General features: G+C 58.8%; 2 protein-coding genes across 2 annotated transcripts in view; both read left to right on the forward strand.

The window, feature by feature from the left end:
* SRRM3 (serine/arginine repetitive matrix 3) overlaps positions 1-12,067 on the forward strand; it is a 33,191-nt gene extending 21,124 nt beyond the window's left edge. The window contains exons 11-14 of the mRNA XM_061208376.1: positions 8,830-9,200; positions 9,717-9,941; positions 10,022-10,159; positions 11,771-12,067. Of these exons, the coding sequence (XP_061064359.1) occupies positions 8,830-9,200; positions 9,717-9,941; positions 10,022-10,159; positions 11,771-11,984 (948 nt within the window). The 3' untranslated portion in view covers positions 11,985-12,067. The remainder of the gene's footprint in view (positions 1-8,829; positions 9,201-9,716; positions 9,942-10,021; positions 10,160-11,770) is intronic.
* Positions 12,068-21,110: 9,043 nt separating this feature from the next.
* On the forward strand, positions 21,111-22,763 carry HSPB1 (heat shock protein family B (small) member 1). The gene is made up of 3 exons (XM_061209208.1): positions 21,111-21,604; positions 22,289-22,352; positions 22,440-22,763. Exons 1-3 carry the CDS (start codon positions 21,253-21,255, stop codon positions 22,627-22,629), a joined length of 606 nt encoding a protein of 201 aa, XP_061065191.1. The 5' UTR covers positions 21,111-21,252; the 3' UTR covers positions 22,630-22,763.
* Positions 22,764-24,651: the final 1,888 nt, after the last annotated feature.

Consider the following 24,651-nt stretch of genomic DNA (forward strand, 5'->3'; position numbering starts at 1 on the left):
CAGGTAGATGAGCTGGGCCAGGGTGAGAGGCGGGGGAGGCCCACATCCCCTTTTGTCTGTCAGTCTTAGAGTCCAGGGTAGAGTCCCCTCAGGGAGAGGGGACTGCAGTGCTGGCAGGGACACTGGATGGGCACAGGGGAATGGGGGTGAGCAGGCCTGCAGGTCCCCCCCCAGACCTCCAGGCTGCCCCAGGAGCCTCAGCAGGAAGGGGGGAGTCTGCCCCTCCCCAGACCTCAGGTCTCAGCAGCAAACATGTACGTGTTGGTCAGTTTCATTTTGATTTCTGGCTGTTTCCTTTCACTCCCTTTCTTTTCTCAAACACCCTTACTCTCAAGGCCTCAGGGAGGAAAGTCAAGGGCAGCTGACAAAAAGCTCTGAGTCTCGAGATCAATTTTTGTTTAAGGACATTACCTGTCTTGAGACTGCCCCACCTGGACAGGGCGCCAGGCACCTGAGCTCCAAGGGACCTCGTTGGGCCACATGGGGAGGATCCTTCCCATATCCCTGGACCTGTCCTGGGAGTGGGAGAGGGCTCACAGAGGTAGCTGAAGGCGGCCCGGACAGGGACTGGTGCCACAGGCCACAGAGTGGGCAAACCTAGAAGACATCGTCCCCAACCCCAACCCCATGGGCACAGAGCCGGAAGAGCACAATGCCCCAAACACCTTCTCATGGGAACTCCACATCCTCTGAGAGGCACAGAAATGCAGGTTCTCTCGATCAGGGCCCTCCCCCCACAACCCCGCCTCTGCCCTGGAGGCCTGAGCAGTACCTCCCAAGGGCCCAGGGCCTGCAGGCAGAACGGCATAGCGACTAAGTAAACCGCAGTAGAGAGCAGCCAGGGAAGGCGGCCTAGCTTCCGGCCTCGGGGAGGAAGCCTCGGCAGCCATCTTGTCTCCCTCCCAAAAATGGGACCAAATTGGGCATCGCCCTGGGAGTTTTCTAGAAGACAGCACTTTGTCCCTCTTCTCACAAAGCATGCTCCCCAAATCCTCTCCCTACCCTTTGGGCCCTTAGAGGTCTGGGACTTCAGAACATCCCAGGCCTCTCACCCGCACCTGATCCCCTCTTGGCCTGCAGGTCCTTTCTGAGGAGCAAAATGAGACTAGTTCTCATTCCAGGGAGGTGAGATAGGGGCTGGGGTCACAGACTTGGCCGTTAACCAAAAATGTCTTTGGGAAAAAGTACTGGAGGGTGGGGTGCTATTCTTGGACGCTACCATTAAAAAAAGAAAAAGAGAGAGAGAAACAAACGGGAAAAGAAAAAGCTCACCGTTTTTTAACCCCGTCTATGTTTTTGTTTGTTTTTTTTAGCCTCCCATTTGAAACGTGGTAATATTGTGATTCCATTTCTTGTTTAGCCGGAAGGGAAGAGGGTGGGGAAGTTTATGTAACTTTTCCTGTTATTTTGTTTCTGTTTGTATTTCCTTTTTTTGGTTTCTTTTCTTTTTTTATTCCCTTTTGTAACGTACAGAAATGCAAAGTATCTCTCTGTTTTTTGTCTTTTCTATCTTCTATGTTGTTCTAGAATTTTGCTTTTGTGCGTGTTACTGTGGGAACTTCTCCTAATGCAGAGATGGTTTTTGAATCTCAAGTGAACATTAGTCATATACATGTCTCTCTATATTTTTTTTCCTTTGTAATCAGAATTTAAAAGGGAAGATAACTTTAAAAACACGACTCCCACACCAATAGCTCCTGCCAAATCTTCGGCAGCAGCCAGCCCTCTCCTCAACACTGGGGCATGAGCTGGGACTGCTTCAGCCTTTAAATTAACAGGAGTGGTGCAGATGGTGCGTCTGTGTCTCAGTCTATGAGGAACCTTGGAGAGAAGCTGAGAGACCCAGGGAAGGGGAGAGACTTGTCCCAGGTCACCCAGGTTGCTTCCCAGAGCCCTGAGCTTCCTCAGTTCCAGCTAGAATAAGATGGCTGCTCAGCCCCTTCCTGCCAGGCCTCAGATCCTTGGGAGGCCCCAGAGGAGGGAGCTGAAGGCACCTGATAGAGTTTAACTCACTTGAGGGCTTCAAAGCCAGATACCCCCCGGGCAAGAGAAAAAGTCCATCCTGGGCTTGAGACTGAGGCCAGCGGGGTGCTAGCTCCCAACACATCTCTTAGATGTCCCATCCCAGGCCAGGGCTGAGCCCCAAAGGGATTTCTGGGTTCTGCTGCTTACTGCTGTCTGTGGCTCAGAGAGGTCAAGTGACAAGCTCAAGGTCACACAGCTTTTTAGAGGTAGATCCCAAGATGTGGGAGGGTTGTCAATAGAAAACACACTCCAGGAGCCCTGAGCAAGGGGAGGAGGACGTGGGAGGTGGCTGCTGGTTGTCTCAGCTCCTAGGTTCCCCCTGAGGACACCGCCAGATGTCAAGGGCATGCTCCCAACTCTCCCAATTCTACACGATTGCTGCCTCAGAGACCCAGGGAGCCCTGCGCCCTCACAGTTCACACACATGTAGGGAAATAAATAGTGAGGCACAGAGAGGAAAGGGAGTGGCTCAAAGTCACACAACGTGGGACGGAAGAGTAAGATGACCTCACGGGACAAGCCCTTCCATCCCGTCTCACCTGCCTCCCCCCACCCCCAAGAACACAGACTGGTGCTAGCTTTGCCCTCCCAGCACATAGGCCAGAAAGGCTGTGCAGGGTTTGCACCTGCTTGGCTGCACCTGCCCCTAGCATCCGAAGTGTTGAAGGAAGCCTCATTGTTTGGTGAGGATGGCCCCCGAGCAAGGCCCCCGGGCTCTCTCTGGCGGCTGCCTTGGGCTCAAATCTCATCACTTAATGGGGAGCCTAGAATGACCCCAAGAAGAGGTGCCTGTGACTCTCCCTGACCTGCCTCATCCCAGCCTCCCCCTTCCCGACCCCCAGGAAAGAGCAGTGACCACGGCTGCGGTGGGGCAGTCAGGATAGGAAGGGACATCTTGGCATTTCTTCCAGGATGAAGCCAGAAGACAGGAGGGATAAATTTTGCTAAAATGATGCTGAAGCCAGGGGGAAAGGGGAGTTGACTTGAGGCTGAGCCAATCCTCCAAATTCAATCTGTGGTTGCCTTCCCTTTTAAATGCATGATTCCCTTTCACCCCATCTGTCCACTCTGATGGCCCTTGTTTAAACAGCTTTTCTCTCTTCTGTCTGGGTCCACCTTCCCCTCTGTCTTCCTGCCTCTCTCTTTGTTTCCTTCTGCCTCTGTTTCTTTGTTTCTCTGTCGTCTGTCTGTCTCTCTCCCCGTGTCTCTCTGTCTCTTTCTGGCCATCTCTCTCCCCTGACTTGGGCCTCTCTCCCCCTGCTGCCAGCCCCTCCTTCACCCATGCTGTGGTTCTGTTTCCATCAGCTGCTTCCTGCATGCCCTCTGGAGGTTTTCTGTTGTTTGAAGGTTAAGGAAAGGTTGGCTCTTGGAGCCTGTGGGTTTAAAAAAAAAAAAAAGAAGCAAACAGAAATGGCTGGGCAGGAGCCCCCTCCCATCCCGGGGACTAGACCGAAAGCCGCATGGCTGCCCTGTGCTGATTCAGAGGGGGAGCGCAGCTTAGAGACACTGTCTTCCCCCGATTCTGCATTCCCAATGCGGAGACCTTCTTTTCTTTTTTATTATCGCATTCCCGTCCCTGACCACTGAGAAGGTAGGTATCCCGGCTCCGCTGTGCGCCGCTCCCATCTCCAGATAAGCCCCGCCACTCTGCTTGGTTTGAATGTGGTTTTCTTTCAATCTCAATCTCTCAATCTCGCTCTGGTTGGTTTTCTCCCCCTCCCTTTTTCTTTCTTTATTTTAATGACTACTCATTTGTAACTTGCATTTTCTCCAAATGAGCTACAAAGCTGTGTTTCCTGGTTTGTCGTTTAGTTTTCTTGACTTTTCCTGACAACTTTTCTGGTTCATTCTTCCCCCCTTCCCCACCTTCCCCTTCTCCTTCTTCTTCCTCTCCATCCCCGCCCCCATCCCCCAGGCCTCCCTCACGCCCTCTCTTTCTCATTTTGTTGTCCGAATGCATTTCTGTGTGGTTTAGCATTCCGAGTTTGTGTTCCCTTCCTGACCTGTATGCTGCGGTGAAGCCAATTTGATTTCTGTCGTCTGGAGTAGCTGCTAAGCCCCTCACCCTCACGCCTGCCGGTCCCCGGGGCCACCTTGGGCAATAAGCAATGGTGGAAGGGCCTGTGCTGGGCCTCTTGGCCTCCAGATCTTGGAAGAAGTTCTGGCTGAGGTCAGACCTGAGGAAAGAGCTCTGTCCCACCTCCAGGGCCTGCTGGGCTCCCACGGTGCTGCCCTGGTGGCAGGTGCAGCAGCTGGCACCAGGACTGAACCTCACCGCTCCATCTTTTGGGCGTAATCGTAGTTGAACTTCAGGGGTGACGTGAGCTGGCCAGGAACAGGTACTGGATGTAGATGACCTACTTAGGAAAGTCTCTGTGGGGGCAATTTGAGAGATGGAGGGGATGCTTAGCTCTCCCTCCCCCTGCCTGGACCACAACCCAACCCAGTCAGGGGCTCCCTCAGTCCCCCCAGCATCCTTCCATCTTCCAAATGTGGGCTAAATGTGGTCCCTCAGTGCAGATGGTCCAGAAGGGACAGTCAGTAGGGGCCAGGGTCCCTCAAGATGTTGATGGAGAACCAGACCTAGATCCTGAGACTTGTGACTCCCAGCCCAGAGCTCATCCAGCCACACTGAGGATACACATCAGGAGTAGGTCCTCAGGGACCCCATCTCCCCATGCTTGCCCTTTAAACCATTTCCTGTCCCACTTGGGAGCCGCTGCAGAAGTTTGACACCCCAACCCTCGTGAGGCCTCAGTGGGCCTCCATCCTCAGCTTTGAAAAGAGAAAACCTGGCTATTCATCCTCTCTTCTCCCCAATGCTGGTCCCAGGAGCAGGTCCTGGGGAGCTCACCCACCAGAGCATCCCTCATCCCTGGGTGGTGCTGGAGGGCAGACAAGAAAATTGTTCAGGGAGGGAGAAAGTGCTGCCGGTCTGATGGAGGAGACTCCGTCCCAGCCTGATGCGGGAGTGGAGGCCTCGCCTTCAAGGAGTACCTGATGTGACCAGGGCCCCCAAAATAGGATTTTCAGATGCTGAGTTAGAGGGCGTAGCTGTTCCAGATGCTCACTTGTTCTTGTCCTTAAGGATACCAGGACTGGGCAAGCACCCCGTCCCTTGCTACTCTTATCTTTCCCCTCAAAAATGTCTTACATAAGCAGAAGATGTCAGGTAGCAGGTGGTACCAAGGAGCAGAGGGGCTCCTGGGAGCAGGGCTCAGAGGCAGGCGAGGTCCTTCATTCACTCACTCACTCATTCATTCATACATGCACACACTAGGCCAGCACATGCTGGCACTCCTCCGTACCAGGCCCCATCTTGGTGTCCATGCCAGGGGAGAGGCAGGCAGACCTGGGTTCACAGCCCCCGCCTGTCAGGCTGGAGGACTGATGAAGATCACTCAGAACGATGAGAGGGAAGAGCTGAACCATGGATGGGGAGCTCCTGCTGGTCACGGTAGCCCCAGCCCTGGCACAGCCTGGCACAGTCCATACTAAGGGAAGGAACCATATGGCACAGTCCATACTAGGGGAAGGAACCATATGGCACAGTCCATACTAAGGGAAGGAACAAGGGTCTGTGGGATCATAGAGGAGAGCACCCAACTCAGGGTGAGGATCAGGAGAGGCTTCCTGGAGGTGGTGACCTCTTGCTAGGGCAGGGGGGTGATAGGCATTAGCCAGGGGAAAGAGGCAAGAGGGACAAGAGTCACAAAGAGCAGGCTTCTGGGGATGTTTGGAGGTCCCTGGCCACCACAGTCCTGTCCGTCCATGAAGTTCCATGGTGTCTGGACTTGGATCTCCCTCAATTCCTGGGAAGAATGAGACCCAAGCTGGGGAAGAGGCTCACCCTCTGGCAGGATCACGGCGACTCTTTCTCCAGGGCTTCTGGAGGGATGGGTGGATAAGGGTGAGATTGGCTCTAGAAGTCTCCCCAGGGAGGTGCTATCTGCCACCCTACCCAGCATAGCCTTCCTCCCATCCTCCTCCATCCTGGCACTTGGGAGATACCCATGGGGCCCCAGGCCTTCCTGCCTTGCTCTGACCCTATTCATCTGTAAGGGGACCATGAGTAAGAGTTGTTCTCTGAAACGAACCTCTCAGGCCCTATACAGGCCCACCTAGCAGAGACCCAGCTATCCCCCACTTTACCAGTGGGGAAACTGAGCTTCCCAGAGTTGGTCACTTCCTTAAGGTTTCACAGCAAGTTCATATCAGAGCTAATCCCAGGGTGTTCCACTTTGCCAATTACTATCATCTGGGGCTCTAGCAGCCATTTGGCTTGAAGGAGGTGAGAGGGAAGTGGGGAAGAGCTTGGACTTCAAGACATGCTAGGCAGGAAGCACCCGGCTCAGCACAAGGAGTCTGGCCCAGGGGCTTGGATCTCAGTGCTTAGGATCCTGGAGACTTCTTTCTCATTTGCCTCCTCTGGAGGGAAAAGGATGCTGGATGACAGAACCTAGTTCTGGGGGCTTGGGCACTGTGAGGCACTGGCCACCTGCTGGGGTGGAGGGGGTTATGTGTTAGGGAGGACAAGCGTCTCCTGGTCTACTGAGAATGGATTGCCATTTCAGAGGGGCCATGGCGGAACAGCCCAGCGTCCATCTCTCCTAGCAGAGGTGAGCTGGTGATCAGGAAGGTCAGAGGGCTCAAGGGGCACCTCGGTACCCAGTCATATCCATTCTGCCTGCCTGTGTCTCCCTCTGCCCCTGCCCTAAACAGAAGGCTCTCCCAGTTCTTCATGGCCCATTTGGCTCTGGACAGCTGCTCTCCCTGCTATGGCTGGTGTTCATTGGCTGCTGCAGCCACCAATCGCGAGCTAGCTGTGCCCTGCCGCGGAGGGAGCTGACTTCTTCGTCTAGGGATTGAGGCTTAGCACGGAGAGGTCTTAACGCCACACCCCCACCCCCTCCAGGAAGCACCCAGGGCCATGCCAAGGAAGCCACACTCTTTCCAGTCCCTGGCAGCAAGGTGCCCTGAGGCGTGGCAGCTGGTTTTGCTCTCTCCTCCAAAAAGGCTGCCAAAAGAGCTTGACCCAGACCCTGCCCCTTTCCTAGGACTCCCTGGTTTGGCCCTGGCCCTTGTAAGGGCATTTCTTCCTTCCTCAGCAAACCGCACTGAGGCCCTACTAGATGCCAAGTTCTGTGATAAAAACTGAGGTTACAAAGCTGAATCCAACACCACCTTGGCCCTGGAGGTGCTCAAAGTCAAGCCGCTGCTGGTGATTGGGGGGTGGGGAGGGATGGGGGACAGACTTACAGACAGACAAGTGCAGTTAACTGTTACTGGATGGAAGCCCAAGGACAGGAGGAAGGGTCAGTTCTGTGGAGGGAGGGGGATGGAGAGGGTGGTCAGGGAATCCTGGAATATTTGCTCTGGAAGGGACATCCAGAAGCAAAGCCTGACCATCTCATTTTGTGGATGGGGAAACTAAGGCCCAGACTAGGGAAGTGGCTTGGCCAGGGTCACTCAGTGAGATTGTGGCAGACTCTCAGACCCCTGCTTCCCAGCCAGGGCCCTTTTGACGGTACCAGGTGCCCTTTCTGGTTTTCTGTAGCCCGATGCTTGTGTCCTGACTCCACTTTTGGAAAAACATTCGACATCTCTATCCAGTGGTCACCCAAGAGGTGCCTGCTCAGGCCCAAGGAGCCGGGCACTGCTAATCCTTCCTCCAGAGGTGGCATGGCCTCCTCTCGGCCTAGAATGGGGTGGTTGCGTTTTTCTCTCTCTCTCTCTATCTCTCTTGCATTTTTGTGAATCTAATGATGAACTTACGCTACCACACTTTTCCCTTCTCTTACACATCTTACCTACTAAAGGAGGAAGTGCCACTTTATTGGTAAGTGGACGTTAACCAAGAGGGACTTAAAAAATCAGAACTTAAAAAAAAAAAAAAGAAAAAGAAAAAGAAAGAAAAAGAAAAGAGAGAAACAGAAAGACAGTCGGGTGCTACTGACAGCTCCACAGATCTCTGCAGGGCCGGAAAACAAAGAAAAAATGTTAACAGAAAAATGTCAGTTCCCCAGGAGTTCAGACATTGTTTTTGATTTCGGTATCTAATGACATTTGTGGATTTTGTTTTTTATTTCGTTTTTCCCCCTTTCTTCGGTTCAGTTTTGAGTTCAGTTGTCCCGCCTCGCCCCCACCCCCATCTGTGTGCCGTGTGCCCCCTCCATCCCCTCACCCACCCCCAAGCGCTGGGCGGCCTGGCCTGGTGGGCTGGCCCTGGCCCGGCCTCCCGGTGCCCACCCTCTCTCTTCTCTCTGCCGGGATCCTCCGTCCCGTCGAGGGGGGGGCAATGCCAGCCCCCGTGCCCGTCCTGGATTCCCCCTCCCTGACAGCCCACCCCCCCCCCCCACCGCTCCGTCCCTCTTGTGTTTTGCATGCCGAGAACCTTGCATGAGCTGCACTGTTGAGGCCAGAAGGTGGACACTCAGGAGAGGCAGAGGCAGGGCAGGCGCGGGGAACCGTGTGTGCGATGCTCCGGGACTGGCAGCCCCCGGCCTGGGCCCGGTGAAAGCCCCCTCTCCTTCTCTCCCCCCACCCCGCCCGCCCGCTCTCTCCCCCTCGGCCTCTCGCTCCTTCTCTGGATCTGTCCTCTCTCTCTGTCTCTCCTCCTTTCCTGTCTCCGCTCTGTCTCTCTGCTTCTCTAACCTCTCCCCGTCTCTTTCCTCTCGGCTCTGCCTCTGCCTCTCCCCCTCTGGATTCTCCGTCTCCTCTGTCTCCCCGTCTCTGCCCGCCTCTGTCGCCCTCTCCGTCCCCTCTCCACCCCCTACGTGCCCTCTCTGCCTCTCTCCCCGTCAGAAGCCCAGCTCGCCCTCGCCCAGGGCCCGCGACCAGGCGGAGGCCGGCGTAGGCACGCCGCCCGCGCGTGGGAAGGAGAGCCCGAGCCCGCGCTCGGCGCCGTCGTCGCAGGGCAGAGGAGGCCGCGCGGCCGGCGGGGCGGCCAGGCGGCGGCGGCGGCGGCGGCGGCGGCGGAGGCGGAGGCGGCGGCGCTCGCGGTCCTCGGCGTCCGCGCCCCGCCGCAGGGGCCGCCGGCGCGCCCGGCCCGCGCCGCCCCGGGGCTCGTCGCGCTCGCTCAGCAGGGCCCGCTCCAGCAGCGACTCGGGCGGCGGCGACCCCGGCCCCGGGCCCGAGCCCGGCTCCGAGCGAGGTCACGGCGGGCACGGGAAACGGTGAGCGGGCTCGGCCCCTGGGACCCGCACCGGGCTCCCCTCCCCGCCCCCCCGCCCCACCGAGCCCTCTCCCCTCCCCGGTCATACCCCCTCCCCGCGCACTGAGCGCCCCACCACTGACCCCTCTCCCCGCAGCGGACCTGTCCACCCGCCCCCGCGCTAAGATCCAGATCCTCCTCCCACAACAGAGCGCCCTCCTCCCGTACTCGCCCGCCCCCCATGATCACTCTCCCTCGACAGCACGGAACAGCGTCTTCCTCACCGATTCCTCTCCCCCCACCAGGGCCCCCTTCCCTCCTCCGGGAACTTCTCGCCGACCCCCAACACAACACCTCCTCCTCCGCACTAACCCCATAGAACCCTTTCCCCTCCTGAGTCCTTTCCCCCCCGGGGCGCCCACTCACTCACTCCCTCAGTGAGCCCTTCCCTGTCACCGGGCCCTCCATCCCCCCCTCCCCTGCCCGGGGCCCACTGTCTCCCAGCTGAGCCCCCCCTGTCGCCGTGCCTCTCCTCCAGGGCCAAGGAGCGGCCCCCGCGCGCCCGGCCCGCCAGCACCTCCCCGTCCCCGGGCGCGCACGGCAGGCACGGCGGCCCGGAGGGGAAGAGCTCGTCGCGCAGCCCGGGCCCGCACCCTCGCTCGTGGAGCTCCAGCCGCTCGCCCTCCAAATCCCGCTCGCGCTCCGCGGAGAAGAGGGCCCGCAGCCCCAGCCGCTCGCCGTCGCCCAAGAAAACCCTGGGCCGGTAAGTGCGGGCCCAGGGGTGGCGGCGGGACCGGCCGGGGCTGCCGGGCCGCGTCGCTCATCTCGGGCCGGGCCCCGCAGGGACAAGGACGGCGAGGGCCGCGCGAGGCACGCCGAGGCCGAGGCCGCCCGCGCCCGGCGCCGCTCCCGCAGCTACTCGCCCATCCGCAAGCGGCGCCGGGACTCGCCCAGCTTCATGGAGCCGCGGCGCATCACCAGGTACGGAGGGGCCGGGGCCGGGCCGCGGGGACCTTGGGGGTCCTCGACCAAGCGCACCTGGTGCGGGGAGGGGAGGGGAGGGCGCCGAAGGAGAGAAGGTGAGGGTTGGGAAGAGGGCGCTCAGGCTAGGACTGAGGTGCTGGGGAGGGGTTGGGACCCGAGAGACAGAGGTGCAGGCTCACTGCGGGGAGGGAGGCCTCCAGAAGGGAAGCGTCCTGAGGGCCATGGAGGGGAGGGGCCCGGTTCTGGGGTCTGGGTACAGCAGCAGGCAAGGAGTTCAGCTCTGGAAGATTCCAGCCATCCCTCTCGGAGCCCCTCCCTCCTCCTTCCCTCCCCACATTCATCTCCGGGCAATGATGTGTCCTTTTCTCCTTCATCTCAAGGTCCAGCCTGCTGAGTGGCCTGTGGCCAGCCTGGGGGCCGGGTGGACCCCCTCTCCACAGGCTGCAGGGGAGATGCCCATGTGAGCTGACTGGCTCTGTTCGGCTGTCTGTCTGCCTCTCCTTTTCTCACTAAGCTCTCTGCTCACTTCCCAGCCCCCTGGGGGATTTGGAGGAGGGGACACCGGCAGTCTGGTCTCTGGGGCAGCTGTGAGGGGAACCGGTCCCTCCCACTCTGCCCACACAGTCTGCCGGGACTGGAGGGTCTGGGCCTGGGTCTCCAGGTGAGATGATGGTCTGCATTTGTGGAAATCACCCTGCAGCCGTAGATCCCCGACATGGGGTAGAGGGCCACAGGCAAAATTCTGAGCCCAGCTCTGCCCTGGCCTTGCTGGGCAGCCACGGGAGATCAGCGTGCCTCTCCGGGCCTCAGTTCTCACATCAGAGCTAGAGGCCAGGCTGCCAGGCTTGGGACACTCCCCCCACAGATACCCCTGTAAGCAGGGGGTCCTAAGACAGCCTCCACACCTTCCACCTGGCACCCCCTTCAGCCCCCTCCCAGGCTGCCTCCTCCTCCTCCCACTAACATACACCTGTTTTCTTCCTCAGAATTAACCCCACGCAATGGGGCATTGTCGCCCCCTTAACTCTCTTTTCTTTTCTCTGGGTCACAGTCTCCTGGCTTCAAACTAACTCCGGGCCAGCGGGAGGTAGCTGAGTAAGGAGTGGGGGCCGGCAAGCCTGGGCCAGGGCCTTGGGCATGGGCAGCAGCGGCCAGGGGGCTCCTCTTGTTCCCTCTGAGTGACCTGAGAACCAAAATCCTCCATCCTGTGGGGAACAAAGAAGCAGGAGTGGGCCATATTCACAAACCCTCCCATGCACAGAAGCCACTGCTTAGCTTGGCTGATGTGAGTTGTCTACACTTAAAAGTTGCATTTATTCAACAGATTTTTATTGAGCACCTACTCCAGTCAAGCAAAGACTTGGTCCCCTTTCCCGGCAGACAAGTGAGGAAAAACAAAGTGATCAACATGAAATTGGACCACTGCATGTCCAGTCTTGCTGGGGCAGGGGTGGAGGCGGGGAGAATTCCAAGGTCAAGGCTCAGGGGAAACTGAGGCAGGGAAGCCCTGGCCACTGCTGGGGAGGGGCTCAGGGCCTGAGTGAGGGCCCAGGACTGGCAGAGCTCAGGACCTTGGATGGCCTGTAATCAGCTCTTCCCTCCCGGCAGTGCCCGAAAGCGTCCCATCCCCTACTACCGGCCCAGCCCCTCGTCCTCCTCCAGCTGCCTGAGCAGCGACTACTCAAGCCGGAGCCCCAGCCCGGGCCACAGCCATGGAAGCTACAGCAGCCGCAGTCGGACCCGCAGCCGCACTCGCAGCCCCTCCCGGACCCCCAGTCCCAGCTACCACAGCCGGAGCAGCTCAGAGAGCGGGGGCTTCTGAGCCCAGCAGACCCAGTTTCGTGCCCCCTGGCACAGGGAGAGGCGAGGGGTCAGGACCCAGGAGCTGCAGGGGGCCTGCAAAGAGGTCCCGGGTCCAGGGAAGACCTTGAGGGCGGGGGCCCTGAAGACAAAGAGGAGCTGGATTCTGCTGCTTCTGGAGGGCCCCCGCCCTCACCTCCTGCTCACCCACCACGTCCAGGGAACAAAGAGCCGTTTCGAACACAGGGATCACCCTGCCCCGCTTCCTGCTTGATGCCAGCTCACCAGGCTGGGGACCTCAGCTCAGTGGACCCAGGGACACCTTTGACGGTGCCAGACCTGGGAGCCTCCCCTGCCACTCCATAGGACCCTCAGCTCCTCTCTACCACTGGGCGGACACGGAGATGGGACAGCAAGCCGGAGCTAAGTTAGACAGGAGGAAGAATGGCCTAACCCTTGGTGCACCACCATCCAGGCTGAGGAACCACTTCCTTCGAGCCGGCTGCAGGAGGACCCTGGCTGAGGGCTGGAGGCTGGCCCCAGAGCCTCCCCAGACCCCTCCCCTGGCCCAGGAGTGCCCAGACTGGGTGGGCCCCTAAGCCCCAGCCTGAGGGGCCAGGGAGCTCACCCTTGGTCGCACCTCTCCAGGCCAGGCTCTCCCCTCCAGCCCTCTCCCCATGCCCTGGGCTAAGGCCATGCCAGCCAGGCCTTCTGCATGACAACAGGTGGGATATACAGACCACAGCTGCATCTGACCCTGAGATCAAAAGGGGTTCGGGTCAGGAGGTGGAAGAGAGACGCGGTAGATGGAGGAGGAGCCTGGGAGGGGAAGAGCAATGCAGTCGGCGGACTGAGCAGGCCTCGGGGTCCCGGTGTGCCCAGTGGCTGGGACCTGGGCCGGATGGCAGCAGGCCTAGGATGACGCGCCCTTTGGGGCTGCCCAAGGGAGCAGGGAGCCAAAGGGAGCACTTCCTCCTCCTCTTCCAGAGAGGGGTGCTACACCCCTTCGAAGAAAGGGTAGAATCTAGACTGAGGGCCTTGGCCTGGGGCGTGGATGGGGGAGCGGCGGCCCCCAGCCCCCTGCTGCTGCTCCCAGCCCCCTCCTCCCGGGGCCCTCAGGGATCTCACGACGTCTTCCTTGGCCCAACAGGGCAGATGCCCTGGGCTCCGGTGGGGGGAGGGGTCTGGGGTCTGGTCCGGGTTCCCCCTCTCTGTTTCCCCCTCCTTCTCCGCGGTGCGGATAAAAATTGGACTCTAATAAAACACTTGGTGCCCGGATGGCAGGTGGTGAGACCAGGCCTCTGTGGATTTGGGTACCTGGGGAGTGTGGGGAAGGCAGAGGGTCCTGGGGTCCTTGCCTCTGAGAAACGAGAGGGACTCAGACTCCTCGGGATCAGGAGAAGAGCCGGCACCGAGGGACCAGGACCCAGCACGTCCTCCTCGTGTCTCCACCATGAGTCTGTGGAGCCTGCAGCTTGATGGGGAGAAAAACAGGGACCCAAAAAGGCCTTCTTCCTAGCCGGGAGGCCCCGTGGGCTTTGAATACCCCCATTCCGCCCAACGCCCACACACCCGGCCTTGCTTCAGCAGTGAACGGGGGGTAGGACAGGCCCGTGTGCAGGACCCTCCATAGCGGTGGCGTGTTCAGAACAGCAGGAACACGGTGCAGAGCAACGCTGGCTGCGAATCCAGGCTCCACGCGGGGCGGTGAGGAAGGCGAAAGGGGATGTTGTCCTGAGAGCGCTCGGCACAGGGCCTGCCATAGAGCGAGTCACAAGTGGCCACTTAAAACACCGTGTGTCCAGCACCGGATGGGTGCTAGGATGGGGAGTGGAAAGGGAGAGCTTGGTGTGGCTTTTTACTTTTAATAGCTACTCACGCTGTATTTGTTTCTTTTTTAGAGATCTAAACAAAGGCACACATTCTCCTCTTCCTCCTCATCTTCCTTCTTCCACGTTTCTTTCAGAGTGAGTGGTAGATTTTAACCTTGCTTTGAATCAGCTGCTCGTTGGGAATCCGATGAAGGTTGGGAACCCTTTCCTCGGAAGAACGTGCACACGCCCACCATCTGCAGGCAACTTCAGACCTCGCAGACACTCTGCAATCCTTTAGGGCTCCACAGGTCAGGAACCCTGGCCCACCTCTACTGAGAGGGCAGCGGACGTGACCACGGCTCTGGGCTGCGCGTGCCACGACACAGGAGATGTCCTTGGCCTGGTCTGGGCTGCAGAGCAGGGGTGCCGTGCTCTGAAGGCTAGGGCTGTGTCAGCACATGACCCCTCTCTACTTTCTATTCCCTCAGACCGGAAGGGGCACCTGAGGAGGCCTTTGGCCGGTGGCTCTGTTTCTGATCTGAGGAAGCTGGTCAAAGAAGTGTCAGTGATCTCTTTAACGCTTTACACAGGTTCAGCAAAACTAGGCCTCAGGCTGGGAGTTCCCTGGTGGTCCAGTGGTTAAGACTTCACGCTTCCGATGCAGGTGGCACGGGTTCAATCCCTGGTCGGGGAACTAAGATCCTGCATGCCATGTGGCACGGCCAAAAAGAAAAAACATCTGGGCCTCAGGCAGGGGTTGGGGCTATAGGGAAAGCAGACTTGGCCCTGCTCTGGAGATGCCACCTCTTGGAGGGTATGGGGGCATGAAACATACCCCAAGGTGGGCATGAAAGTTCAGCCTATCTCACACGAGCCCAAAGCTGCCCCTTCCCCTTCCCCCCTTCCATTCCCTCACTGCCCAGCGGGACCGCCTTCCTCATCTGCACCCCACAGCCAGGCTGCAGCCAGGTGACCAGGCAGTGCCACTTCCTTTTCTGCCCCACCCCCGCTCCTGGCCTCTAACCACGACCCCTCCTAGGCCCACCTGCTCACCAGCTGGCCTGCTTGGGTCTGGCCCCCTCCAGTCCATCCCACCATATCTACAATTCAAATCTGACCATTCCCTCCCTCTTTCCATACATGCTTACTCAACACCTACTATGTGCCATGCCCAGTTCCTGGCTCTGAGGACACAGTATTGAATTAAGGAAACAGAACTCCCCACCATGAGGATCCCGTGACCATGTCCTCCAGCTCGTAGCACTTGGACCAACCTCCGCTCCCATCACTGTCCTTGACTCCAGCGGACCCTCCTCCCGGGCCCCCATCGGCCCCAATGCATGCCCTCTCCACCTCCACAGGTTCCCGAGAGCTCGTGGTTCCAGGCCCAGCTCAGCTGCCTCCTACTCCTAGGAGCCTTCCCGATCCCCAGCTGCAGTGGCCACTCCCGCCTCTGGATTCCTCCAGCCCTAGGTCTGTTCCTGCCTTTAGGGTATCAAGCTCTTGGTCCAGTTATTTGTTGGCGGGTCTCTCTCTCCCTAAATCTGTGAGCTTCTGGAGCCCAGGCCATGCCTTCTTATCTCTGCATTCCCCAAACAGGCACCCTTGAGATGTTTTTTGAATGAGTGAAGGAGTGAACGAGGCAACTATGGCGTGAGGGGTTCCAGCAACCGTGGGGGGAGGGTGGAGACCAAAGGCATGGTGGCAGCAGGAAGACACTAGAGGGCGACAGAGAGAGAGGGAGGAAAAAAAACTGCTGGTTGGCGGCGCGCCAGAAGGGATACAAAACAGGCCTGGACAGAGAGGAGAGATCCCTGGGGGAGGATCCATGGCAGCCTGGAAGCCCGCAGCTCTTGTCCTCAGCACCTCCCTGGCTACTTGGCGCCCGTTCCGCTGAGAAGGACAGGGAGGGTACCAGGCCCCTGTCCCTCCCGCAGACGTAGGGTTCAGACTGAACTCTTCTGCTCTTACCTTGGGAAAAGGGAAAAACACTGGAAGGCAGGCAGGAAAACAGGAAATTCCAATTCTATGTCGGGTAACAAGGAGGGGGAGACGGGGGCAGGGGTGGGGGAACCTTAGCAAGATGCGGCATTTGGGGTGTAGGACGTCCTCTCCTCACCTCTCTCTCTGCACTTGGGGCCTCAGGGACCCCTCCATCCTTCCCCTCCCCGCACACACAGCAACCAGGAGGCTGGACAAGGCTTTCCTGTGTCCTGGCAAATTCGCCCCTTTTTCTTAGTCCGTTTCCTACAGCCCCAGACCCAGGGTAGCAAGTCACAAATGCACATGCCCAATTTGGGGGTCCCAGCTGACTACCCCCCTCCCCTGCCTCTCTGAGGTGCTCTTGGAAGCCCCCTGGCCTACTCCCCCGACCCTCCCACCCCCGCCTCTTTCAGCCGAGGGCATATTCAGCAAACCGGCCTTATCACCAGGCACCTGCCCTTCCTTTGCCAAGCCCCCCTCCACCTGAGAAAGGCTCTCAGGACACCCAGCACCGGAGTGCTCCAGCCACAGGGCCTCCCACCTCCACGACCACCATAGGGGATGCCCCATCTCCACGTCCCCCCTCATCCTCTGCGTTGACTCACCATATACACATCCCTGGGGTGGGGTGGGGGGTCGTGGGAGGATGGGGGAGAGTAGAGAGTGGAGGAGAAACTGTTTATTCACCAGTGCTGGAAGGAGCCTTCGAGAACATCCAGTCCGATGGTCTCATCGTACAGATGAAGAAAATGAGTCACGGAGGCCAGCTGTTGGCCAAGGTCACAGAGTTAGAGACATATACGTCCCCAGACTCCCAAGCTAGACAGATTCTTTCTACTGGACAGCAGGGCGGGAGGGGTAGGAGGATGGGTCTCCAGCCCTCCCACCTGGCCCCTCCTTGGCACCCCTTCAGCAGTGATGGGGGCGAGGTGACCCCAAGGCCAGCCAGAAGCCGAAGGCCTAGGAGATGGGTTTTTGGAAATGGACTCCTGGAGGGGCAGTGTCTAGACACTTCCAGAAAGACCCAGAGCCCCCTGACCCCCATGCGCCCTAATTACAGCTGCCCACATTCTTAGTTCCCAGCAGGCCCAGCGGCTGGCACTTCATCAGCTGTCAGGTCTCTCCCGGGAGCTCGGGCAGCTGCCTGAACACTCGCACTTTTTGAGGCTGGGCCAGGGAGGGAAGGGCTGTGGCAGCTGGAGTTGGCAAAAGCCTGCCAAGGGAGTGGCTAGTGTGGCCAAGTACTCAGGCGCAGGGCCAGGCCAGGAAGCTGGGAGGCTGGTCTCAGAGCTGCGGCAGAGTAACCCAGACTCTGGGGCTAGGGATGGGGGCACGGGCCCCTCTGATTAAGAAATCCCTGCAGTGTCCCCCTGCTCCCCAACCCCTTGGCTTCTGGGAAATCCCTGCGGGTGGAGTTGTCCTCTTAATCCCAGAAAAACTACCCCTGGGAGCTCAGTTCCCTAGAGGAAGGGTGCTTGGTCAGGGCTGGAAGTGAACCCAGAGAGGCTGGCCCAACCCTCCCTGTCCTACAGCTAACCCTGGGCTGCACACCTCACCCTGGGCCTGCAAGCCACAGCCCATGGCCCTCCCTGGACTGCCTGGGAAGTCTCCCCCCCTGCCGGATAGAGAGGCAGGAGGCCTGTGTTCCAATCCCTCCATCCTTCACCAGCTTTGTGACCTTGGGGCAGTTGTGACTCTCAGTTTTCTCATCTCCAGAATGGGACTCTGATAAGATACTTGAACGTGCTATAAAGCACATACAACCAGGTAATTCTCATTAATCTAAGTCTCAATATCCAAAATTAAAGGCCCTCTTTCCTTAAAAACAATGAACACTTCTGAGCACCAGGCACTTCACGGGAGTTATTGTGTTATAGATTCACCGAGCCCTGCAAGCTGGGTGTGTTATTAGCTATGTCTTGCAGATGGGGACGTGCCAGCTCAGAGAGGTCACCAGGCCAGTGAACAGCAGCAGGTTCAAGCCCAGCCTGTCTGACCCCAAAACCCAGTTTCTCCTCCACCCCTACCCCCTCTTACTACCACCCAGAGCTACCCAGGTCCCCTCCCTTGTGATTGGCAGCTCTGATCTGAGAGTCCCTCGAGAAGTGACCCATTGAAGATGGATGTGGGGAATTCCCTGGCAGTCCAGTGGCTAGGACTCCACACTTCTGTTGTAGCAAAAATAGAAATGAGACTTTTCTGATAAACAGGAAAATAAGGAAACAATGAACAGGCTGGGGAAACAACATAAACAGACCTGAAAGAGTTAAGCAATCTTGGTTATTCTTTAGCTGTTACTACTAACAAACACTTGTAGCTAGACTTGTCCTTCACAAAGATGATTACTCTCTGACTCCATACAAATTACCCTTTGCAACTGGCATTTCTTCTCCCCCTACACTCCCCTGTAGCACTCTTCATTTCAGAAAGAAGGTCACAGGCCCATAACTTCAGGGACATCAGACCTGGTTGCTGAGCCACCTGACGCCAACTTTGGCCATGAATTTGCAGAAGAAAAGAAATGCAAGGCCTCCACTAATTTTGATCCTTATCATATACCCCGGACTGCGAGCCCCACATATAAAATCTTCTCCGATTCCCCAAGGAGGGGGCCCAGTTCTTGAGGCATTAGCCTACTGTCTTCCCTTTGCCTGGCAAAGAAAATAAAAAGCCTATTTCTTATCTTCCATTTCTCTGTCTCCGTATTTTTATCCAGCATCGGTGCACAGGGAGCCAGATTTGGCCACACTTTCACTGCAGAGGGCCCGGGGTTCAATCCCTGGTTGGGGAACTAAGATCCCATGAGCCCCCAGGCGTGGTCAAAAAAAAAAAAAAAAAAAAAAAGATGGATGTGAATTCTCAGTTCTGCTGCCTCCACCTCCGTGGGCTGGGTGCTGGGGGTGGAGCCCTGGGTTACACAACCTCCCCTAGCCGGGGCAGCAGGGATGGATCCTCCCCACCTTGGTTTCGGGCAAAATGAAGGGAGCTCTGAAGGTAGCTTCTGTCTACAAGGTGCTGGCGGCCAGGCAGGCAGCCCCCACCCAGAGCATGGCTGGGTCACACTTGAAGGCACCTATGATTATGTCTGACAGCTCCCGCTAGGGTGGGGCACTTGGGCTCCAGTCTGGGCCAAGGTGGGCAGGCAGGGACGGATGAGGGCCCTCCCTGGCTCCTGACCTCACTCTGACTTTAAGAGCTGGGGATACGTGGGGCTGGGAGTGCCAGGGAGTGAAGGCCTGGGGCTTCCTGAAACTGAGACCCTTGCGGGTGGCGAGTAGCTCCCCATGGAGACTGGGCTCCTGACGTGATCCAGCAAGAGGGGCGGGGCAGAGGGCAGGCATCCTGTCTGCCTCCTCTCCTTGGCCCATGAGAGCTCCAGGTGCTTAGAGGCCTTTCCAGAGGTGACCTCAGATTTGTGGCCCAACCCCAGCTCTTTCCCGATGGGGAGCAGGTGGGTAAGAAAGAAAGACATCTAGGAGTGCTCGCTCCTGAAGAGGAAATCGAGGCTCAGAGAGGGCGTGAGACTTGTTGCTACCCCAGCTCATTATTTTTTTAAATTAATTAATTTATTTATTTTTGGCTGCGTTGGGTCTTTGTTGCTGTGCACGGGCTTTCTCTAGTTGCGGCGAGTGGGGGCTACCATTCCTTGCGGTGCGTGGGCTTCTCACTGCGGTGGCTTCTCTTGCTGCGGAGCATGGGCTCTAGGCGCGCAGTCTTCAGTAGTTGCAGCACGTGGGCTCAGTAGCTGTGGCTCGTGGGCTCAGTGGTTGTGGCTCGCGGGCTCTAGAGCGCAGGCTCAGTAGTTGTGGCGCACGGGCTTAGTTGTTCCACAGCACGTGGGATCTTCCAGGACCAGGGATCAAACCCGTGTCCCCTCCATTGGCAGGTGGATTCTTAACCACTGCGCCACCAGGGAAGCCCTACCCCAGCTCATTGAGGCGACTGGACTGGAGTCTGGCTTTCAGCCCCTCAGGTGTCCTGGGCGGGGCAGGGCAAATCCTGCGTGGAACTGGCAACAGAGTGGGTCTCGGAAGCAGAGGAAGTAAGGTACTCCAAGGTGGGAGCCCCATGAGGGTAAGAGCCCTGAGCACTAGAGAGGCTCAGAGCCTCTAGCCTTACTCTGCTAGTGTTTTACAGGAGGCCGTAGGCCAGTCACCTAATCTCTCTGAACCTCAGTTTCCCCATCTAAAAAGGAGGGATAACAAGACAGAAGTCAGGAGAAGGAAGGCTGGACTGGGGTCATGCCAATGAAGGCAGGAGAGAGAGGGAACGTTAGGATTATGGCAGGACCCTAGGGGCAGCATCCTCTCCCAGAGGTGGGAGCGGGGGCGTGGATCCCATAGGTGGTCAGATAGGAGGTGGGGCAGGCCTCAGGCTTCAAGCAAGTTTGAAGGAGCTGTACTACCTGGAGCCCTCTCTCCCTTTGTGCTGTGGGAATATTAAACAAAAGGGGCTTTGAGATCATAATCTGCAAAGAGGAAAAGGAGGGGCCTTGGCCCAAATCACACAAAACATCAGTGGCAAAACCCCGATGAGACTCAAGGCTATTGCATTTCAAGTTCCCTGTCCAGGGCTCCTCAAGAAAAATAGATATAATGGGGAGCTTTGACAGTAACCTTTCTCCTGACCCCCCCTCAGCACGGGGCCTCAGGGTTTGTGATCTGGGTCTGCCCCACTGGGAAGTCAAGGGGAAAACAGCCAAACCTACACACGCCACCGCCTCTGCAACAGGGAGACATACACGCTCTCTTTCCTCCCCCCTCTTTCCACTCCAAGGAGCTAATAATAACAATAATTCATTGTCATGTACCAGGCCCTGGACTAAAATGTTTACTTGCATTAAGTGGGTGAATCCTCACACCAACCCAGTGATGGAAGCATTTTCATCATCATCATCATCATCATCATCATCCCCATTTCCCCGATGGGGAAACTGAGACACAAAGACACTCATTTGCACAAGTTCATCCAGTGAGTGGCAGGACCTGCATGTGAACTCAGGCGGTCTGGCTCCGGAGCCCACACTCCTAACCATGCTGCTTCTTAAGACATTATTTCACAGACACCCTGGGGTCCAAATCCCGGCTCTGCCAATCCCTAGGTGTGTGGCCTGGGACAAGCAGCCTGACCTCTCTTTCGGCTTTACCCTCCTGGACTGTCCACAGATCGCGGCCTAGCGCTTTAGCACCCAGGCCTGCGAGCGTCCGGCAGTGGGCACTGCACCAGCACCGGGGCTCTAGTCATTTGTTTTCTAAAGCAAGAGAAGGTTCCAGATGTGGGTAGGGCCTTCCTCGCCCCGCCCCGCGCCCCGGTATGCAGTGGGGGGAATGCAGGGGGAGGGGCTGCTCCGGCCCGTCACTGCCATTAATAGCGACCTGAAACACGCCTGCTAAAAATACCCGGCTGGAGGCCCATAAAAGCGCTGCTGGGGCGGGGGCCCGACACTTTTCGCATTACTCCGAGCCTCAGCCGGACGCGCGCAGACCAGCCAGCATGGCCGAGCGCCGAGTGCCCTTCTCGCTCCTGCGGGGCCCCAGCTGGGACCCTTTCCGCGATTGGTACCCGGCCCACAGCCGCCTCTTCGACCAGGCCTTCGGGCTGCCCCGCCTGCCCGAGGAGTGGTCGCAGTGGCTGAGCCACAGCGGATGGCCGGGCTACGTGCGCCCGCTGTCCGCCGCCGCGATCGAGGGTCCCTCCTACAGCCGCGCGCTCAGCCGGCAGCTCAGCAGCGGCTTCTCGGAGATCCAGCAGACTGCCGACCGCTGGCGCGTGTCCCTGGACGTCAACCACTTCGCCCCCGAGGAACTGACGGTCAAGACCAAGGACGGCGTGGTGGAGATCACTGGTGAGACCCCCCGGGGACTGGGGGCGCCGGCCTCCGGCCTCTCGCCGGTCCTGGGGAGGAGCCCTGGGCAGGGACCTGGGTTGAAATGCGGGGCGGGGGGCGGCGGGGCGGGGGCTGGAAAGTGAAAACTTAGCCGAGGAGCCGGGGGCAGAGCCGGGGGAGCGGGGCGGGCCTCCTTGCCCTGCCCCTGGCCTGTATCCACTTCTCTGGAGTTGGGGGGTGCTGGTAGCTCCTAATGGATCTTTTAGCCCTAAAAAGTCTCCGCTAAGGGAAGAAACGCCCCCTTCCAGCGGAGACCCCCACGGCCCCAGCCCCACCCCCAAGGGACCAGGTCTCCCCGCGCCCACCCGCGCCTACCCACCCCGGCCTGCGGTTGGTATGAAGAGGGCGTCGCCGCCCGCCCCGCGCCGTCTCCGCCCATAGCCCGTGTCCGCGGAGGGGGCGTGTGCGCGTGCCCGGCGCTGCGGCCCCCCTCACCGCTCCCAAAGCCCCTGAACCGAAATTTCCAGAAGCTTCTGAGATCCCGGGACAGCCTGGGGCACCCAAATCCCTTAGTCAGTCTTGCCTGCCCTGAGTCCTGGCCGCCAGGTGGGACGCGTTTGGATGTGCGCCAGCTGGAGAGGCCGCCCCTCCCTGCCTGCTCTGACCTCCTTCCCCCTGCCCCTCCACTCCCCTCTCCCTCAGGCAAGCACGAAGAGCGACAGGACGAGCACGGCTACATTTCCCGGTGCTTCACTCGAAAATACACGTGAGTCCTGGCTCCAGAACTGGGGGGGCGGGAGGAGGGCGCAGGGACACACAGGTGTGTAACGCTTCTCCCTTTCTGCGTGTCCAGGCTGCCCCCCGGTGTGGACCCCACCCAGGTCTCCTCCTCCCTGTCCCCCGAGGGCACGCTCACCGTGGAGGCCCCATTGCCCAAGCCAGCCACCCAGTCGGCAGAGATCACCATCCCTGTCACCTTCGAGGCACGCGCCCAGCTTGGGGGCCCAGAAGCTGGGAAGTCTGAACAGCCTGGAAACAAATAAAGGCCCTAGCCCAGTTGCCCACCCCACAGTAGCCATCACTGACCGTCCCCACGCACCAAACCTCTGTACTCTTTTGATATCTTTACCTTCTGTTTTTCTCAAAGTTCAAAACAACTGCCCGCCCCTGCCTCGGACCCTGGTGTGTTTGTGGAGACATAGGGGTTGTGGGTGGTTCACACGCTCATCACCTTTGCTGAGGGCCTGCTGTGTGCCAAGACCCACGCTGGGCCCTGTGGGTACAGTGGTGTCCATCACAGGGCACAGCCCTGCCCTCCAGTCCCTTGTTTATTAAGAGAGAAACAGTCATTGTTTACGGCAGTTAAAACCCCCCAGGGCTGGGCTTCCCTGGTGCCGCAGTGGTTAAGAATCCACCTGCCAATGCAGGAGACACGGGTTCGAGCCCTGGTCTGGGAAGATCCCACATGCCGCGGAGAAACTAAGCTCGTGCGCCACAACTACTGAGCCTACGCTGTAGAACCTGCTCACCGCAACTAGAGAAAAGCCCGCACATCAAAGACCCGATGCAGCCAAAAATAAATAAATAAATAAATTCATGAAAAAAAAAAACCAAACCCAGGGCCAGGTGTGGGATCAGGGGAAACCAGGAGATGCACCTGGCCCAGGCTTAGGCACTCAGGAACACCTGGGCAGGGGGGGAGGTGAGGGGGGGACGGGGCAGGGTCTGGGGAGGGGAGCTTCCTGGGAGCTCAGAGTTCCTTCCTGCCCTCATCATAACTTCATTAATCCTGGGGAAGAGGGGCAGGACCAGGTAGATGGTATGGGGGGGTGTGGCCACCCCAGGTGGCATTCTGAGGGGAGATTGGCCTCGTCAAAGGACCTTTCCCGCCAGGCCAGGCCGTGCAGGTAGCAGGGGGCCTGGGCCCTCAGGCCTGAGGGTGCCCTGCAGAGAGCGAGGGCAGGTGTGGCCTAGGTTTTGGTGGAAGAGAGGCAAAGACCTGCCAGGGGAAGCAGTGGCTGCAGGAGGGCCTGCCTTGACTGTCGCCGGCAGGAACACCCACACCTACCTCGGCCTTTGTCCTTGTCCTCCCCCCACCCTCTCCCCTGCCCGAGGAGGGTTCGGGGCAACCTAGGGGGGGGAGAAAGTAGATGGGGGCTTTGGAGCCCAGTCTGAAAGTAGATGGGGGATTTTGAGACCCCACATTCTCTCCACCAGCAAGGTCCCAGAGCCGGGGGCTATGGCCAGACGCTTCTGGGTGCACAGCCCTACTTTGTCATTCTGGGTGCACAGCCCTACTTTGTCATTCTGGGTGCACAGCCCTACTTTGTCAGGGTTCCTGAGCGGAGCAGCACCCGCAGGGAGGGGCCTGGGGCACCCACACACCACCTCTCACGCCGTCCAACTTCTCAGTTTCTCCTCCCTGGTGCGGGCTCCCTGTTGGGACACCACAATCTGGAGCAGGCGTAAAGCCAAAGGGGGTCCCGGCCCTCGAGGGCCCCGCCGAACCTGGAAGGAGGCCAACAGGGAACTAAACACCTGGAACAAGGACGGCGCTGGCCCAGCTGGCAGCACAGGTCTGGGCCTGTCAGCCAGGACGCCGCCCAGTCTACCCACCCTCCCACCCGGTTTCCTGAGCTCTGATCGCCTAAATCTTCCACCCTCTCCCTGAGACGCACACCCCCCACGTCTCAGATGTCTGCTGGACGCCTCCACGCTCCCGTGGCCACGACCCAGAGTCAGCCTGTCCAGTTCTCACCCTCGCTCTGCTGGCCAGTGCCCTTGTGGCTGGCAACAGGATGGCCCTGACCTCCACGGGGGTGGCTGGGTGCCCCTATCTGGTCGGAGAGAGTGATTGCAAGGCTGCCGGGCTGCCAGCTCCTCCACTGGTGCCCTGGACGTGTGGGAGAGCTAGTTCCAAGCCTTTGACCAGGTAATCCTCACATCAGCTCCAAGAAGAGGTACGGTTACTGCTGCTTGACAACTGGGCAGTGAGCCTCAAAGAAGTGAAGAGACTTGCCCAGGTTCACACAGCTCATCCTGGAGGGGGCAGAGGGCCATCTGCG

The sequence above is a fragment of the Eubalaena glacialis genome, chromosome 13 (genome assembly GCF_028564815.1).
Source record: "Eubalaena glacialis isolate mEubGla1 chromosome 13, mEubGla1.1.hap2.+ XY, whole genome shotgun sequence".
NCBI lineage: Eukaryota > Metazoa > Chordata > Mammalia > Artiodactyla > Balaenidae > Eubalaena > Eubalaena glacialis.